General features: G+C 39.8%; 1 protein-coding gene across 1 annotated transcript; it reads left to right on the plus strand.

The window, feature by feature from the left end:
* Window positions 1-8,001: 8,001 nt before the first annotated feature.
* On the plus strand, window positions 8,002-11,275 carry FOXC1 (forkhead box C1). Its single transcript, XM_088471798.1, has one exon. The coding sequence runs from the start codon at window positions 8,324-8,326 to the stop codon at window positions 9,791-9,793; it is 1,470 nt and encodes a 489-aa protein (XP_088327924.1). The 5' UTR covers window positions 8,002-8,323; the 3' UTR covers window positions 9,794-11,275.
* The last annotated feature ends 7,105 nt before the right edge of the window (window positions 11,276-18,380 follow it).

Consider the following 18,380-nt stretch of genomic DNA (forward strand, 5'->3'; position numbering starts at 1 on the left):
GTTTGTTTCCTGTGGGTGCCTATATGTATGTTTTTTTTTCCTGTGGGTGCTTATATGTATATGTTTGTTTCCTGTGGGTGCCTGTATGTATATGTTTTTTTCCTGTGAGTGCCTATATCTATATGTTTTTTTCCTGTGAGTGCCTATATGTATATGTTTGTTTCCTGTGGGTGTCTGTTTTTTTTTTCTGTGAAGCCCATGGGCCCCATTTAACAACAAGCACCCTCTAAAGGAGTTATGTTGTCCTTCCAGGATTTAACAAACAGCTGTAAGCTTATCTTATCACTGTTTGTCAGTGTACCACTTACACCACTGTATATTATATATATATATATATATATATATATATATATATATATATATATATATATATATATTTGCTATGGGCCCCACAAGTTTGTTGCCCTGGGGCCCCCACAGACCTTAATCCGGCCCTGTATATAAGTATCTAATGTCCAGAGGTTGAGACCTGGCAGCATCCTAAGTAGTGGTGAGTGCATTGAACTCTATGGGAACAACAGGTGGTTATTATAGGCAGAGTGACTCTAGGGGACTTATGCACTCATGCAAATACAGGGGAGATTAATTACACTATGGGATGTGGTGGAGATTTCCATTCACACCCAAGATCCTGTACCTACAAATATCAGGGAGCTGTGGGAAGCTATCTAGACGACATAGGTCAACATCTCTCCAGAGGTCTTCCATCCACTTGAGGAATCGATGCCACATCAAGTTGCTGCACTTCTTCGGGTTAGAGAAGGACCTACATGATACACACTTGTGTGTATTATATATATATATATATATATATATGTATATATATATATATTCCACAAGGCTGTTATATAAAATAAAAACACACAGCACTAAGTTTTGGAAACTCATCCAAAATTTTTGTATATTAAGCAACAATAATGTGCCAAGAAACTAATGGTGCATACACACGGGCTAATTAAAATGCTCGATATGAATGTTATTGTACATTTTTTTGGTCCCTTCCAACCCACCAACGACCTGTGATGCTTGGGCACGCATGGACGATAATGATATCATCCATCACCCGTGCATGCAGGCCAACCTGGTCGATATCAACCAGGTTACTATAGGAACCCAGCCATCGATGGTGGGTTGGTGGTGTGCTGGATGATCAATATCGATCATCCAGCACACCCGGGAGATCGTTCAGCGATATTGTTATCGCTGACGGTCGTCCCGTGTGTATGCACCATTACACTAATGTCTATGATGCTCGCAACAGTCTGAAGATAGAAACAATATAACAGATAGAAATTTTGTTTCCAATCCTTGTAAACAATCTGCACACTTTTAGTTCCAAACAGAAACAGTGACAGTAAGTGCAGTGTGGTCCAGCACCATAGGCTCATAGCAGCAAATACATTTCTCTGTTCGCAAACAACATTGTATGCTATAAAAGTGCAAAATATGCCATCAAAACAAGTGCCCAAATAAAAAGCTCTGATCTTACAACCTATCAGTCCATAAATGCATATGTATAAGGACATAGCAACTATTGATGTATTTCCAAAACTTATTCAGAATTATTATATATAACAGCCATGTGAAATGTGGAATGATTACAAGGGCACCTGACCTGATGACACCTGCTAATAATTAGTGTCAGACTTTTTGGAATCACTTTCAATCTCCCTCTCTTCTAAATAAAACTTCTTACATTTGCAACAATTGTGAGTGCCCTCTTTACGTACAATATGTATATTGCAATGTTAGGAGAAGGGAATGAGGGACATGATAGAAATGTTCAAATATATCAAGGGATTTAACAAGGTACAGGAGGGAAACGTTCTTCATAGGAAGAGAATTTCTAGAACACGAGGATCCACACTGACAGGAGGGAGGGAGGCTCAGAGAAAATGTGAGGAAAAATGACTTCACAGAAAGGGTAGTGAATAAGTGGAATAGCCTCCCATCAGAGGTGATAGAGGCTAAAGCTGGGTACACAGACGATATTTTTAATGATTTGGCCGATTACAATGGATCAGAACGACAAATTGATCAAATCGTCAAGTGTGTATGCAGTATGCGCGCTCCCGTGGCATTGTCTGCCGCATCTTCAGGTCAACCATACATGCTGCACAATCTGAGGATCTCATCAACGATTTCCAGCAAACAGTGCAGTGTGTACGCTCTACCGAATGATATGTTGACATTATAGTTAACGATAAAACAACCGAACAATGTACGATATATCGTTTGGACTATTGCATATTGTGGGAACTCTGGACGCCTATCGCATTGTTTGCTGATTGTCTACTTAAGACAGAAGAGCAATTTAAACATACTTGGGATAGGCACAAGAATATCCTTACAAAGAACTAAGGATCAAATAGGGTTAGAGGTTACCATAAGGTTAAAAAAGGGGCAGACTAGATGGGCAAAGTGGCTCTGTTTTCTGTGCTATTTGCAACAAAAAGAAAAGTGTATTTTCATAACATGACAAGCAATGTTTAATTTTGATACAGCATAGTTGTATGGCTGAGTAAGATCAAACAGAGGGCACGCACCCACCAAAAGGTAATTAGAGTAGTTTCTTATTGAATTCCCACGTCTAAAATCAAGCGCACTATTGACCGCCAGAGGGCGCTCTGGCTCCGTATTCTACAAACCTACATACCACGGACAGGTGGCTCACAGCTCGTGTGTGAGCAAAGCCCAAGAAATGCAGCAGGCGTCAGCATTTTCCATCCAATGCAAAACCGTGTCCTGCTAGAATTCTCTGCCTCCCGTCGCGTAATATTACCCATCAGCCGTGTGAGAAATGCTCGTTTCTTGCGCTGATGGCATCTTGTACTGGATCTGTATGAAGAGAGATTTGGATACTAGCCCCTGCTGTTCTTTACCAATTATCGTAGCAATAGAAATATTCAAACATGCAGCAATAACGTTCTAAACAAATTAGACAAAAGCTTAGACATGGCACATATAAGAAGAGAGAACAGAGATTTGTTCTCTCCCATTACAGGGGTATATTGCAATTAGAGATATGCGGGATTACAGTAATTAGCTGTCTACATGGCATCACACTTGTGAACACATGACAGGTATTCTGTTGTGAGAGTATTTATCAGAGTTGTAATTGTATCAATAGTTGGAAGACCGGATTAAGCTATAGAAATGTGACAGATGCAACTAACGGAATTAAGGTAATTAGCGTCAGTTGTGTTAAGCAATATAAGGATAAATAACCAGTGAAATAGCAGTTGATGGGCTATCTGTTCCTAATAAGATGCGCTTTGTGATGTCACTGAACACACGAGCATTTGATTGTATTGTGATGTCACTGAACACATGAACATTCGATTGTATTATGATGTCACAAAACAGTTTAGCAAAATTCTATATATTATGAAAACACTGAACCAAGTGAGACAATTCATGGTCATTCAAGACAACTCGTATATCACTTTAATATTTGTGCTGAGAAAAAATACATTGCCTGACCACCAATTTCTGCAATGGATTAATTAATGCTGGCACATAAACAATACTAGCGCTTTCAAAATAATAACTTACAAGTTAGTCCTCCCTGTATGCTGTCATTTCCATCACCCAAGGTTACACTGCACCACCCACAGCCCGAACTTTGCTTTGCTTAGTAAAAAACAAATAAAAAAAAAAAAAATTAATCAAAATGTCTGTATGTAACACTAGAATTTTTCAATTGAAAAAATAATAGTTATATCAACATAAATGTATATTAACAATTACATATAAACATAATAACAAGATACGGAGTTATAATCTATATAACGTCTATAGTATATAATATTCTTCTTAAGAAATAAGGGTGGTGTGGAGAATTCCTGGAGGGTGAGGGGTGAGTCCTATGCACATTACAGAAGCCAAACACATAGCTGCAACTGACTGCTCACTGCCACAGAGACTGCTCCTTCTATGCCAAGTATAGTTTATTGTCAGTATTTTCATCAGTTTAAATTTCTCCTTTTCATCCTAATTTTATTTAAATTCAGGATATCTCGATATTCACGTTGTCTCGTATAATATATATAATTTAAGTGTATAGTTAAATATTTACATTGCAATTAATTTCGAAGTTGAGACAATAAACTAGTCTGAGTTATATTGGGAAGGTTTCATTTTGTCTGGTGCATTGTTGGAAAATTGGGTTATTCTTTTACAAATGACTCCTTGTCATATGGATTTTTTTATTAACATGTTTATTCGTAGCATGGTATTTAGACGTGTCTCACATTGATAATGCATGTATACAATCCTCTATAGATCTTTTAGCAACTTGTATAAATAAGCATACAAGTAAACACACTGCACTTGTAACTGTGGCCAGATAGGTAGCGTGTATAAACATGTATATATTGCCCAAATAATATATAATTTCCATTAAGAAAAATATGTAAAAGTAAAGATAAATAGGGTAAATACATTTATATAAATATTAAATATGAATTTAATGGATTACTTGTTTCCAAACGTCCATCTTTATTTTCATTTGGTTTAGACTAAAAGACCAGTACAAGTGAACTTAGATAACTGTAAGTAACAAGAGAAAAATATATCAAACAAAATTATTTTAAAATGAAATATAACTTGATTTTGTTTGGCTTTCTGTTTGCTTGATTTATTCTGCTATCCATAGTTGTATATGCTATGAGTATACATGAGTGTTTGCTGGTTCACCTCCCTCCATCCCCCGGTCTTTGGCTATTCCCAGCCTTACCCTGGACTGCAGCGGGGACTGGAGTCATTCGGCTGAATAAGCCGCCTGTTTATTAAGAGAGGGGGTAGTAGAGTGAAAAGTGGATATCTAGCTCAGTATAAACAGCCTCAGGCTGGCAAATAAAAGTTCATCTGCAGGTCTCTGGATAGGAAAATGTGGATAGAGGACGTCTCTCACCTGTATCATCCTATCCACGGGGGATAATTACACATCAAATATAATTACAATAATTATATTATGATACTTATATTAATTTAGCTCAATATTTAGATACTAAACAAGGTATATCAAAGGCTACAAGTGTTAAATTATTTTTAAAAGGTTAAAATATGTATTAAACCATTTTACAACATATTACAAATACAAATACTGTTTAATGTTTTTTTTTATGAAAACAGGAAAGTTTTTTACTGTACAAGAGAAGTGATATACAGAGAAACAAAGGGGTATTTATTCTGCCCCGCTTCAATTATTATTATAATTTGTATTATTATTATTAATAATAATATTACTACTATTTTTATTATTAACATTATTATTATTACTACTACTACTACTACTACTACTACTACTACTACTACTACTACTATGTCATTACAACATCATCACTATTGGCTATATAATGCTATTTCCTAATTATCTATCTATCTAATTCAGCAGCTCCAGCTTCCTGTAGGATTTCCGATCAGTCAGACAATGTTTGGAGCAGGCTATATTATTTTTTTTATAACTTGCTATCTGAAGCTGCACTATGATAACACTTATGAGACTAGATACAATGTTAGATACAATTTTATTCAATAAAACTGTGATCTGAGTACCAAATTATCCAACATATATGGGTGTGATAATGTACAAATAAAAATGACAAGGACAATATTCTTGCTATATCATTTGTATCTGTAGATAAATGAGCACTATTGCACCGAGCATCCCAACTAAAGTATTCGTAGAATGTATGTTATAGTATGAAGATTCTGGTTTCCTTGCACCTAAATGATGCTAAACATATTCCCATTAGTCTCATACAAGAAGAGGGCATTTAGCACAGCAGGTGTCACATAGGTTTATGTATAGGAAAGAGGTCTGAAGATAAACATTTGTATAATGCACACAAGTAGTTTGCAGACCCTTCACCCTAGCCCTGTCATTACCAGGTTGCCCCTTGCCCAGGCTGTTACCCCACACCCTGCCTGGCTCAGGTCTGCTTTTATTTGCATAAAATGACAAGCAGGTGAGAATGGCCGTAATGCGGCCAAATGGGACCCTGACACATTCCCTACATAGCAGGCTGTTCTTAGATGAAAGCAGGACGTGTGAGAGCCATGATATACACAGCGGTGCCCAAACCTTCACACTCTCCGTCCTGCCGTGTCCCATGATTTTAATTAGATTTTCAGGAATAAGGATACTAGTAAATAAATTTACAGTGATTTACTATTTCTAATAGATGTAGTTAGGGTCTGCTTGGCCACTTGTTAGACTGAGATCCTCGTCCATATGTCCATTAAGGCTTCACAATCATGGACTTTTACACACATATATATATATATATATATATATATATATATATATATATATATGTGGCAATCAGTATGCAGATAACTAATGTTTGCATATGAGAGAGAGTTATCTGTTAGTAGATGAATTGTCAGGCAGCCTGGTGTCACATAGGGGAATGCTGGCCCTTCCAAGGCTCGGCCATCCAGCTCTCTAGGAGGTGCGTGTGGGTGGCGGTCCGGATATTAAAGTTGACTATTATTTGATTGAGTAATAACGCCACATGCCTATCTACATGGTTCTAGTATAGGCTTGTGTGCATGGCTGCATTATCCCATACATTACTTCCTCATCTGTGTGTTCTGCCCACCTAACACATCTGCCAGATTTCATTGTATCGCCCTGCTGCAATGTAATTATTACACTCGTCTGTCCTGTTAGCAGAATATAGAGGTGATCACACTAGTAAGAGATGCAGTTATGGATGCACAAGCTCTACAGGTGACTTATTGCAGAGATGAGCGTGTCAGACTGTGTCTTTAGCTATGTAACTATAACTGTCACACAACACAATTAACAAATATAGCAGAGAGTGATGTAAAGCTGGGTACACACGTAAAGATTTTCTGTCCAACCATCCAACTAGCTGATTGGTTGGAATGAAAATCTGGTAAGGTATGGGAGTAACTGATGATCAGCAATTTGCTCCCAAACGCCGGAAAATGGACAAAAACTGTTGTTTGAACAAATTATTTAGATCAAACATTTAACAAACTTGTCTGACGACCATTTTCATCTGTTTTCTGGCATTTAGGAGCAAATTGCTGATCATCAGTTACTCCCATACCTTACCAGATTTTCATTCCAACCAATCAACTAGTTGGAAGTTTGGATAGAAAATCTTTAGGTGTGTACCCAGCTTTAAGCTTGGAGTAGGCCATGCAATGTGTGTGTGCTGCCCAGCAAGCGCAGATCACTTTATCCTTGGACATACTTCATGTAGATGTGTTCCCTATATATACACTCGTTGTAGATGCATTTCTTATCGTTGTACTCTACATAGAAGGGTTCCTTATGGATGAATCCCTATAGATGCATTCTATATAGACACAGCATATATACTCCATGTAGATTTGCTCCCTATAGATGTACTCCCTATAGCTGTGCTCCTTATAAATATACTTATAGATGTGCTCCCTATATGTGCTCTCTCCATACATGTACTCCCTATGGATGTGCTCCCTATAGAAGTGCTCTCTATAGATGTGCTTCCAATTGATGTGCTCCCTATAGAAGTGTTTCCTGTAGATGTGCTCCCTATATATGTGCTCTCTGTGGATGTACTCCCTATATGTATGCACTCACTGTAGACGTGCTACCTATAGATGCAAACTCTATAGCTGTAATTCCTACAGATATGCTCCCTATAGGTGAACTCTGTATAGATGTACTCCTTATAGATATATGCACTGCCTACTATAGATATATTCCCTGACTGTGATCTCCCATGCACAGAGGTGGCTGTCTGGGGCCGGTGTGTTGGGGCAGTGGGATGCTGCTGGGAGGATCCTCAGAGAGGAGCAGGGTGTGTGGTCAGTGCTGGGACCCAGCTGCTGCTGCCCCCGGTGTCTGTGTCTCTGTGTATTTTCCACTCACAGCCCTGTCCCGGTATGTGATTGGTGCAGAGCGTGTGGTGGGCGGGGCCAGGCAGAGCCCGGTATAGAAGTCCCAGCCCGCTGACTGATGCTCAAAGTGCAGAACTTTCCCAATGTTCCCCCAGCCCGGGAGACACTGAGCGCTGGCGCCCCCACCCCGACACCCGCACAGGCTGCAGCTGGGAGCGGGGTCCTGCGCCACTAGTACCCGGAGACAGCTGCTGTATGCCGGAAAGCAGACACCGGTGACAGGGACAGGAGAGGATAGCATCCTGGAGGTGTGAGAGCTGCCGGTGACACCGGGCCTGGTTACTGGCCATCTGCCGGCCGGACATTACCCGCTGCGGAGACTGTATGACCCTGTTTGCACCCTGACCCCCAGCTCACCCTATCACCCGTCTGTGTGCCCGGGCGGGAGGCTGGCAGAACCATGCAGGCGCGTTACTCGGTGTCCAGCCCGAACTCCCTGGGCGTAGTGCCGTACCTCGGGGGGGAGCAGAGCTACTACAGGGCGGCAGCAGCGGCAGCGGCAGCCGGCGGGGGGTACACTGGCATGCCGGCCCCTATGAGCATGTACTCCCACCCGGCACACGAACAGTACCAGGCCGGCATGGCCAGAGCCTATGGGCCGTACACCCCTCAGCCTCAGCCCAAGGACATGGTGAAGCCCCCGTACAGCTACATCGCCCTCATCACCATGGCCATACAGAACGCCCCGGACAAGAAGATCACCCTTAATGGCATCTACCAGTTCATCATGGAGAGGTTCCCCTTCTACCGGGACAACAAGCAGGGCTGGCAGAACAGCATCCGCCACAACCTCTCCCTCAACGAGTGCTTTGTCAAGGTGCCCAGGGACGACAAGAAGCCGGGGAAGGGCAGTTACTGGACCCTGGACCCCGACTCCTACAACATGTTTGAGAACGGCAGCTTCCTGCGGCGGAGGCGGAGGTTCAAAAAGAAAGATGTGGTAAAGGACGGGGCTAAGGAGGAGAAGGAGCGGCTGCTGAAGGACCATCACCCTGCCCAGGCCCCGGCTGCCCGCCAGCAGAACCCGTCTCAGGGGGAGCAGGACAGCAGCTCCCAGCCTGTCAGGATCCAGGACATAAAGACTGAGAACGGCGCCCCCTCTCCCCCGCAGCCCATGTCTCCTGCCCTCAGCGCCGTGCCCAAGATAGAGAGCCCAGATAGCAGCAGCATGTCCAGTGGCAGCCCGCACAGTATCCCGTCCGGCAGGTCCATGAGCATGGAGACAGCAGATTCCCACCACCAGCAGCACCACAGCCAGGGCTTCAGCGTGGATAACATCATGACCTCCCTCAGGGGGTCCCCCCAGGGCTCCGGCGAGCTGGCCACCAGTCTAATCGCTTCTTCCAGGACGGGGATCGCCCCATCCCTGTCGTTGAGCTACTCTCCGGGCCAGGGCTCCATCTACAGTTCGCCATGCAGCCAGAGCAGCAGCGTTGCCGGCTCTGCAGGAACCTATCACTGTAACATGCAAGCCATGAGCCTGTACTCTGGGGACAGGTCTGGACACTTAACTCCAGCCAACACCCCGGCCGCCACCACAGTGGAAGAGACACTGCCCGACTACTCTATCACCACCACCACCTCTGCTCTCAGCCACGGCAACCTGAGCTCTGGCCAGGAGCACCCTCATCAAGGCAGACTACCCTCATGGTACTTGAATCAGTCGGGGGATTTGGGCCACTTGGCTGGGACCACCTACCCAGGACAGCAGCAGAACTTCCACTCTATGCGGGAGATGTTCGAGTCCCAGAGAATTGGCTTGAACAGTTCCCCTGTGAACGGTAACAGCAGCTGTCAAATGTCTTTCCCCTCCAGTCAGTCTCTGTACCGTACATCAGGGGCATTTGTGTATGACTGCAGCAAGTTCTGACCATAGAGCAAGCACCATCTGAAATGCATATATTATTGTTATTTCACTAAAAAAGGGGGATAGTTGGTAAAAGCAAAACTATCCTTCCCCACTATCCAAAAGCGAAACTAAAAAAACGAGAAAGCTAATTAGTTTGTACAGACTCGCACATTTGTCAGGTTTGTAAAGGGACAGTGTAATAAGCACGTAAGTTCCTGCTGTTTCCAGAAATACCGTTTTGTAAGGTATCATATTTTCATATGTTAAAGAGCATTATATATATATATATATATAGCAAGCTTTTTATGAACTTGTTCTCAGATGTAAATTGCAATATAGTAATTTATTTTTAAATGTGTACATGGATAATGAGGACCAAACCAGACAGTGTTGTCCATCAGCTTTGTTTGAACATTTTTCGTTTTCAGTACAAAAAAGGGAATTGTACCCCATCTATTGTATCGGTTTGTTTTCTTCTGTTGAAAGTACTCTGAAGGCATAGTAGTATTGTTTTGTTTCCTAATAAATGACCATTCTATTTGGATGATAATGACGTCTGATAATTTATAAAGGTTACAATCCGTCTCCATTTAATTCAAAATATTTGCCATAACTGAGAAAAGGACATGAAATACAATTAACGATTTAAAGGAGGGGGCGTGATAAATATGTAACTGAGGTACAGTATGTGACAGAGAGGGTATACAATATATCTCCCCTATTCCATTTGTTCCTGCTGATACTATAGTAATTCCCCGAAATTATTTAACTTAATGCAATGCCTCGGAGATATAGATATATGTGTCCCCTATGCAGTGGTAGCAGAGGACGGAATTCGATAGAAAAGATATTATCTCCCGTGATTGTGTGAATATCTGCTCAGGCTTTGTTTGAAGTAGACGTACGTGTTGATACATTTATACTGCTTTTACATGAATACTTCATCTTTAGCCTACCCCTTGTCAGGTAGGATATTCCAGATACAGCTAACCTTAATTTACAAGGTAAAATCCCGAGGCAGTGTACACCCCCTCCTCCTGCACTGATAAAACAAGCAGCGCTGTAAATTCATTAGCTTCCAGTGATCCTCCCTGTCAATCAGTATTTGAAAGATGATTAGTTGATTACAGATATCTAGGCCTCGACGGGCTCTTTAGATAAAGCACTATGCAATGTGGCTCTCTTATCTAAAAATGGGGCACTTAGGAGTAATTATTATTGCTCCTTGTCAAAGCTGATCGTTAAGGGTTTATTGCTAATAAATAAAAGCTATTTTTCTTTACAGAAGAAAAAAAAACAATATACTGCTGCAATCGTCCAACTTGAGATGGCAAATATTTTTGTTACAACACAAAAGTATTGAACGTTTCATTATTTATTTTACTTTATTCTATACTTTTTGTAGACGCCCGATATGTTTTCTGTGTTCATTTGTGATGTAAAAAAGAAGTTAAATATTTATATAAAATGATTGGATGCTATTTGTATAATAATACTTTTAATAAACTGTTGTATTTACAGATTAGTCTAGCACGATTTCTGCACAGATCTGTATGATGTTGGGCTGTTGCATGCTGCATGTTTGTCATGTAGAGAGACATTGGTTGGCTTTTATAGCGTATTACAGACTGCACAGAATCAGGCCAATGTAATCTTTCAGCTGCCGATAGAGAAAAGATCCCATTGATAATGGTGATTTATATTTCAGGGGAAAATATCTGGTAAATTATCTATTCTTTTTCTGTTTAAAACCACTGGCCTTTATAGCCTCTATGATCACGTCTCTATTGGGTGCATTTTTATTGTTTTGCTGTCTTTATTTTTTATACAGTATTTATATTTTTGTTTTAGTAGAACTTTAAGGATGACAACGAAGTTTATATGGTTGAATGGTTTAAAAAGGGAATTGTGATTAGGGAATCATCAACTCTTTGGTCTCTGCTTAAATGGGGGTAATGCAGTGTTACTGCAAGACTGTTAGCAGTATATTTGGAACAATTTTCCAGGTCAGCAGATTCCCGATAAGTTTGGGTCTACTTATTCTAATTTAACAGCAGGAACTGAAAAAAGTCAGCATAAGTTAATGTATCCAGTGTATAACATTAATTGAAATTGTGTACAGTAGTAGTTTAATTTATAAAACAATAAAGAGGCCCCGGCTCTCATATTATTATACAATTCTATATACTTGTCCCTAACGGCCTAAAGGGAGAAAGTATAGTGTTTCCTCAATTCTTAGCAGTGGTGGCTGAATTCCTACATGATCAGGATAAGGCAGTACAGCCATCCAATTCTCCTTCTCTTCCACCTAAGTATTTCTAGAGAAGCAATTAATCAACCCTACTGTGGCACCGATTATTAGCCTGTTCCCAGACTCTCTATATAAATTGCATAATTAAAATAATTAACCTATGCTATTATAATAAAGCAGAGTGAACAGTGATAATAAGTACCAGGTGAATAATTATATGTACTAAGTGGTAATATTTGTGTGCTAAGTAGTCATATTTTTTATTGTCTATTATATGACCATTAATATTGATAGATATGTTAGTGTAATAAGTCGAATTAATTAGTCATGTGTACTGACCCTTGCTGTAGTAATGGTTGAGGGTGGTTACTGCGTATTGTGTGTGACTGGCAATGTACAGTTTTGTGGTTTAGTCTCTGGCTAGCTCTCATCATTCAGCGGTATGGGATGTTCTGTGTGAAATAGGCAAGACAAACATCTGAGGAGCATGACTAATTATAACCAAATAACACACTGCGCTGGGCGGATGATACTTTTAACATGGGTTGTCAATTACCATTACAGAAAGGAGCTAACAATGGGATATATATATATATATATATATATATATATATATATATATATATGTATGTATGTATGTATGTATGTATGTATGTATGTGTGTGTGTGTGTGTGTGTGTGTGTGTGTGTAACCCACAGTAGAGTTCGCTCTATATCTGCTCACAAAGCTCATTATTTATAATATATATATATATATATATATATATATATATATATAGTGTGTGCAGTATATGTACATATATTTGTATATATGTATCTATCTCTAGGAAGAGAGAGAACAGGTCCTCATATATGTAACATTTACAGATCAGTATAAATACTAGAATGAGTAAGGCAGTGTTTTGCTCATGTCAGAAAAAAATATTTTTAGTTAAAAGGTCTTACCTTGATTTAATTAATTGTAGGTCAGCAAAATAGCCACGTTTATATGTTACTGGTACAGGCGTGTCAGAACTGCTCATGTGTGTGCATGCGGCCATATTATCCTCGCTTATAACTCGGTCTCCGAATTTATAGGCACCTTCAATCAAAGAGGAGCTAGGTATTACACATGCAGCCTGTCACTTCTGTTACCCCGGGATGGAGAGCTGAGCCACAGAGAGGGGTCATTTATCTATCCATTATTAAAGAAATATTCTGCTCTTCAATGTTTCATCTAACAATGTACAAATACTACACAATGTTTTCTAATTGTTACACAAAGTATATATGTACATTTTTACATGTTACGCTATAAAACGCACACCTGCTATATATTTATATGTACTTAAATCTAGCTCTAACTAGTTTACATTAAATATATAAATAATAATGAAAATAAATGAATACAACCACTATAGTAAATTAATTAGGTGTATGCACGATTGTTCGTTGCGGAGTATGGGATACAATAGGTGTTCCTAGGCAGCTTTGCTGCTGGTGCTATAGCAGTCAGAGCCTCCTCTTGCTACAGTATGTATTGCTATGTACTGTATCTGGGGCACTGTAAATAACGTGTCTAAACTTCAAGCCAGATCTTATCCCTGCACAGCAGTGTTTTATGACTTGATTGTCTGGCACAGACTCGCCAGGCTTCCTACACATATGTCAAATCCGTTTATTATTCTAGGTAGAATATCTATACACTTATTAGCTGCATGTTAGCATGACTCAGAATTTCAGTCAGTTTACAGCAGTGCACAAAAGTTTTATATCAATTTTATGTTAAATTATGACAATTACTTAAACATATATTATTGCACATGTATGGCTCAATACTAATGATAGATATAGATAATGTGGGTAATGTAAGTGCAATAAATTCAAACAATTATGCTATTGACTTGACCCCGATATGCAGAGAGTAAATGGAGCGCCAGCTCTTGGGGTCGTCTGCTGCTTTCTGCCCTCTGTACTTTGGTGCGTGTGTAGATGAATCTAGGCCTCTAGTTTTAATTATGATCAGGGGCCCATAAAGCCATTCACTTCATTCCAGCGTTATAAACAAATGTCGCGTTAGTCCAAGATTGATGGGGTATATGTAATAAAAGCAGTCCTGCTCAGGAAGGAATAACATTCAATCACGGGCTGGGAATCATTTTCCAGGGCACAAGAAGACAAGAGAGGGAGACGGGGGTCAGACAGGGGAGAGGATGTCACATTCTGCAGTAACAGCTAGACGTCTGACTACAGGTGACACAAAACACGACGAGTGCGCATTAAGCACTGCAGAGAGGGCAGCGGAGCAATCAGATCAGCTTTCACTATGTGTCACTTTCCAAAAACTGGAATTATTATAACTGGATTATTAGGACAACAAGGCATATATAGGTCTAGGTGGTGTGTGTGTGTCTCCTACCGACAGTATTGTTTTATTGCTGTCTTGTTCCCCATTGTAAAGTGTATATGTTGCGCTATATCATATATATATATATATATATACACATACATACATACACACATACACCAGTTATGTATATAGAGTACACGCATTCCACAGCGCTTTACAGTGAAAAACTGGCCATAGCTTACAATATAAATTCCCTACCACATGTACACGCTCACTCACACATACACAATTATAGTTAAGGTACTTTTCGCATATAATTATATATTACTTAGCACAACTGAATCATTGGAACTGCCATTATATAGTGAAGTAAGACAATGCTATTTGTGACAATTACACATTACTACATCTATCCAGGTAGAAAATAATAACGTTAATTAGCGATGTTACAGACTTTTATAGATCTTGCTGTATTGCACTGCAGCAATATAATTGTACATATTTCAGAGAAAATGGTAAGTGGATAGGTATTACCATATTATAAGATGAGTCATTATATATATATATATATATATATATATATATATATTATATAAAAGTTTAGTTGTATAATTTTTAGCAGACCCGTAGGTTATATGTATTGCGCTGTTATGTGTGGCCTATTTTATATCTTTACAATTGCTGCACGCTCTATTAAACTGATTCGTGATGTCGGAGAATTTTTATTGATTATTAAAGTGAAAATGACATCGAATTTAACGAATAATTGAGATATTTTCTATTAGTTTAACGCCTTTCTATTCACTATTATTTTAGCAATACATACCTTTCAATAACATACCTGTGCCATGCTACATACTATACATATGAGTCACCTGCTCACTTTGTTCAGGGCCAAACAATATTAATTTGTATGTTAATATTTTCCTCTTGCAGGCAATACATAAGGTGTCAATAGCAAAATAAAACTCCATCACCTGCTAATTGATGCTTACTGATTGATTCCGAATTACATGCCTGCACCTAGTAACCTATTTTTGTTTGCAAACTGTATAGTATTATAAACTGGGACTGTATGGGAGATGCTTTCTCCTTGTAGCCTGCGCTGAAGCCATTATAATTTATATAGCTGCATTATTTTGAACCCGACTTTAACCTATGAAGAAGTGGGTTTAAAGTACAGAGCTCCTATTGTATATTACACGTCTGCAGCTGAGAACAGAAATATACTGGCTGGTTTCTGTGCCACCAGTCATACAGCACCTCAACTAATTGTATTATTACACTCAACATACTACTCTGTTTTACCTTACACAGCATTCTGCATGAAGCTGTGTAACAAATGATGTGTTATTTAATCATTCTGCACGAATGTAACGCATATTTTGTTCTAGACACAATCCATATGTTTGTCACAACCGAAGTCATTTATATTACATCAAATTAAAAAAATATCCCCGATTTGAAGTTTATTGTGCGGTTACGTCCAGTTTGCAGAGGAGGGATTGACTGGCGGCAGCGTCACCCCCATGCTCTATGTGTGCCGGGTTTTATAGGAAAACTGCTGTGGGGTCTGTTAGCTCAAACACAGCATTGCTTTCACTATAGAGAGACTGCATGGGATTACGTCTCCACTCACCTTCATTCTTGTTTTGACTATTTTAAAGCGATTATTCGGCAGTGAAATACTTTTTAATGGAGATCATACGAATATAATGTGATTAGTCCCCTGACTTTAGATGACAGCTGTGACAATGTTATCCCTGGTCTGTGTCATTGCCACTACAGGAACCAGCTCCCTGCATCTCTCCCACCGCCCTAGGGAGAAGGGAACAGAGATGGAGAGCAACATCAGCAGCCCGGCATCCAGGGGCAACTAGTGGGCAAGTCTTGTTGTGGACAAGCGTGTGTGTGTGTGTATATATATATATATATATATATATATATATATATATGCTATAGATATTGTTGCTAACGTCATGAGCGGAGAGTTGTACTGTTGCCTGTCATCTGATTGCACAGTGATGAAGATACAGACATGTATAACTTGCAATGAGTTATTGCTGCACATTTGTGCCCTTTCCGCAGCCTCCTGCACTGACAAGTTATAGAAGGTGGAGGAGGAGAGATTGCCTGCAGATACATTAGCTACTAATAACTCTTGTTTTCATACACTAAACTTAGAGAGTACATCTCGCTACTACACATCTAAAGAATGTCATACAAGGTAACATCACATCCAAACGTGTTCCACCTTTCCTGGAGCCCTCAGATCATTCCCCGGACAGACAGACAGGCGTATATAGCATTCCCGGTGCTCATAGACCTCTGCACAATAAATCCATCATGTAGTTAGTTATTCATATTATAGTAATTATAAAATAGAAAATTCGGCACTGGAAAAATAATTTTTTCACGGGATCGACTATTATATAGTTTTTCAAATATGAAATGTAATCCAACATCATGCAAAGAAACTAAAACTAAATATGAGTATGTTATATATTATTTATGCCGCTAGTGTTTGGGGAATGCACACATGGCTGGATGCTGATAGATAGGGGCATTCTCAGTTGCAATGTGTAGCTAATCTCCTGTCAGTGGTCATTGCTTGGCTGTTATGTTGTTGCTATCCTGTAAGTTATTGCTGTGTGCTGGGAAGGTGCTGAGGCCGTGCCCGGCTATCACTGGACATTCCTATAGACTGCTGCATGCAAACACGGCTGCTGTCTGGGGAATTGGAGGGATTCCGTATTATTATTATTATTATTATTATTATTATTATTATTATTATTATAATACTGAGTATATATAAAGCAATTCAGATCTATACAGGTTGTCTGGTCACTGTCATTCTAATAGTGTCTGAGAATAACTACAAAGCAGTCCAACCATTTGACCCATTTGCACTGCAGCCCGAATTAGGAGCATAGAATTATAGAAGGCTCATAAAGGAGAATTGCAGTGAAATGTATATGAAATGTGCTTAGTTATGTATAATTAAAATATCTGTGTAGATAAATGCTAAAATGAATATAAGCAAAATGCTCCAAACATAGACGCCCTGCGATAGAGCATAAGTGCATGGAAGAGCTCGCTATGATTACAGCGTCTATGATAAATGAGCGCTTCTTTCTGGGACCGGGCTCTAAGTAAATCATCATCCTGACAATAATATAGATGTCTCTGTTGGTGTAAATATTTAGCAAGCAGTTCCTTTCCAAAACACACTGCATGCAAATTGTTGCAATTATGTTTAGCAACAAACCAAGTCTAAACATGCCAAGAAGGAGATCACTAAAGCAAAATGTTTTACTTCTGTCCACAAAGCATACACATACCCCAAAGTGGCCATATCATGAATATGCAGGAAGGTTAATGCATAGGCGTCCCTGATGCAGGATTTCATGTTACATGGCGAAGTTTAGGTTAGTTTATGGTGAAGTTTAAATTAATAATTTCACAATAATATACCGAATTTTAACATATTATTGTCATTTTATTTACTTGAAACTATGTACAGATCATGTTGGCTTATTATCAATCAGAACCTTATACTATATTATATGTTGGCTTTTATAAATTAGAATGAAACAAAATATTAAATAGTAAATATATTACCATGTGGTATGCATTATTTGTATACTGTACATACATTTAGGGCCAAAATAGCAGCTGGAAGGGGCAGCGGGTAATGTTGGAGGGCAGAAGGGGGTGAGCAGAGGGTACGGTGAGAGACAGTGTACACCTGTAGGCAGTGCGAGTAGGACACGGTGCTGTGTAGCTGGCTCTGTAGGTACAGACCCATCTGCTTTCCATTAGCAGCGAACGACTCCTGACCCAGAGTCCTCCAACACTTTCAGCAAGGTGTCCTCTAAGGACACTCTCCAGCGGCCAGGTGTTCCCCATCTCAGGCCAGGACCCAGACTTTCCACTGCACCCCTGCCTCAGTGCCATACAAAGAGCTCTCTCTTCTCCAACACAGAGACAGCCCCCACAGCACACAGCCAGACCCCAACACCACGCAG

Source organism: Taudactylus pleione, unplaced genomic scaffold (genome assembly GCF_031769625.1).
Source record: "Taudactylus pleione unplaced genomic scaffold, aTauple2 ptg000116l, whole genome shotgun sequence".
Lineage (NCBI taxonomy): Eukaryota > Metazoa > Chordata > Amphibia > Anura > Myobatrachidae > Taudactylus > Taudactylus pleione.

Excerpts from the sequence above, each read along its gene's own strand:
- FOXC1 (XM_088471798.1), top strand. The coding sequence starts at position 8,324 with ATGCAGGCGCGTTACTCGGTGTCCAGCCCGAACTCCCTGGGCGTAGTG.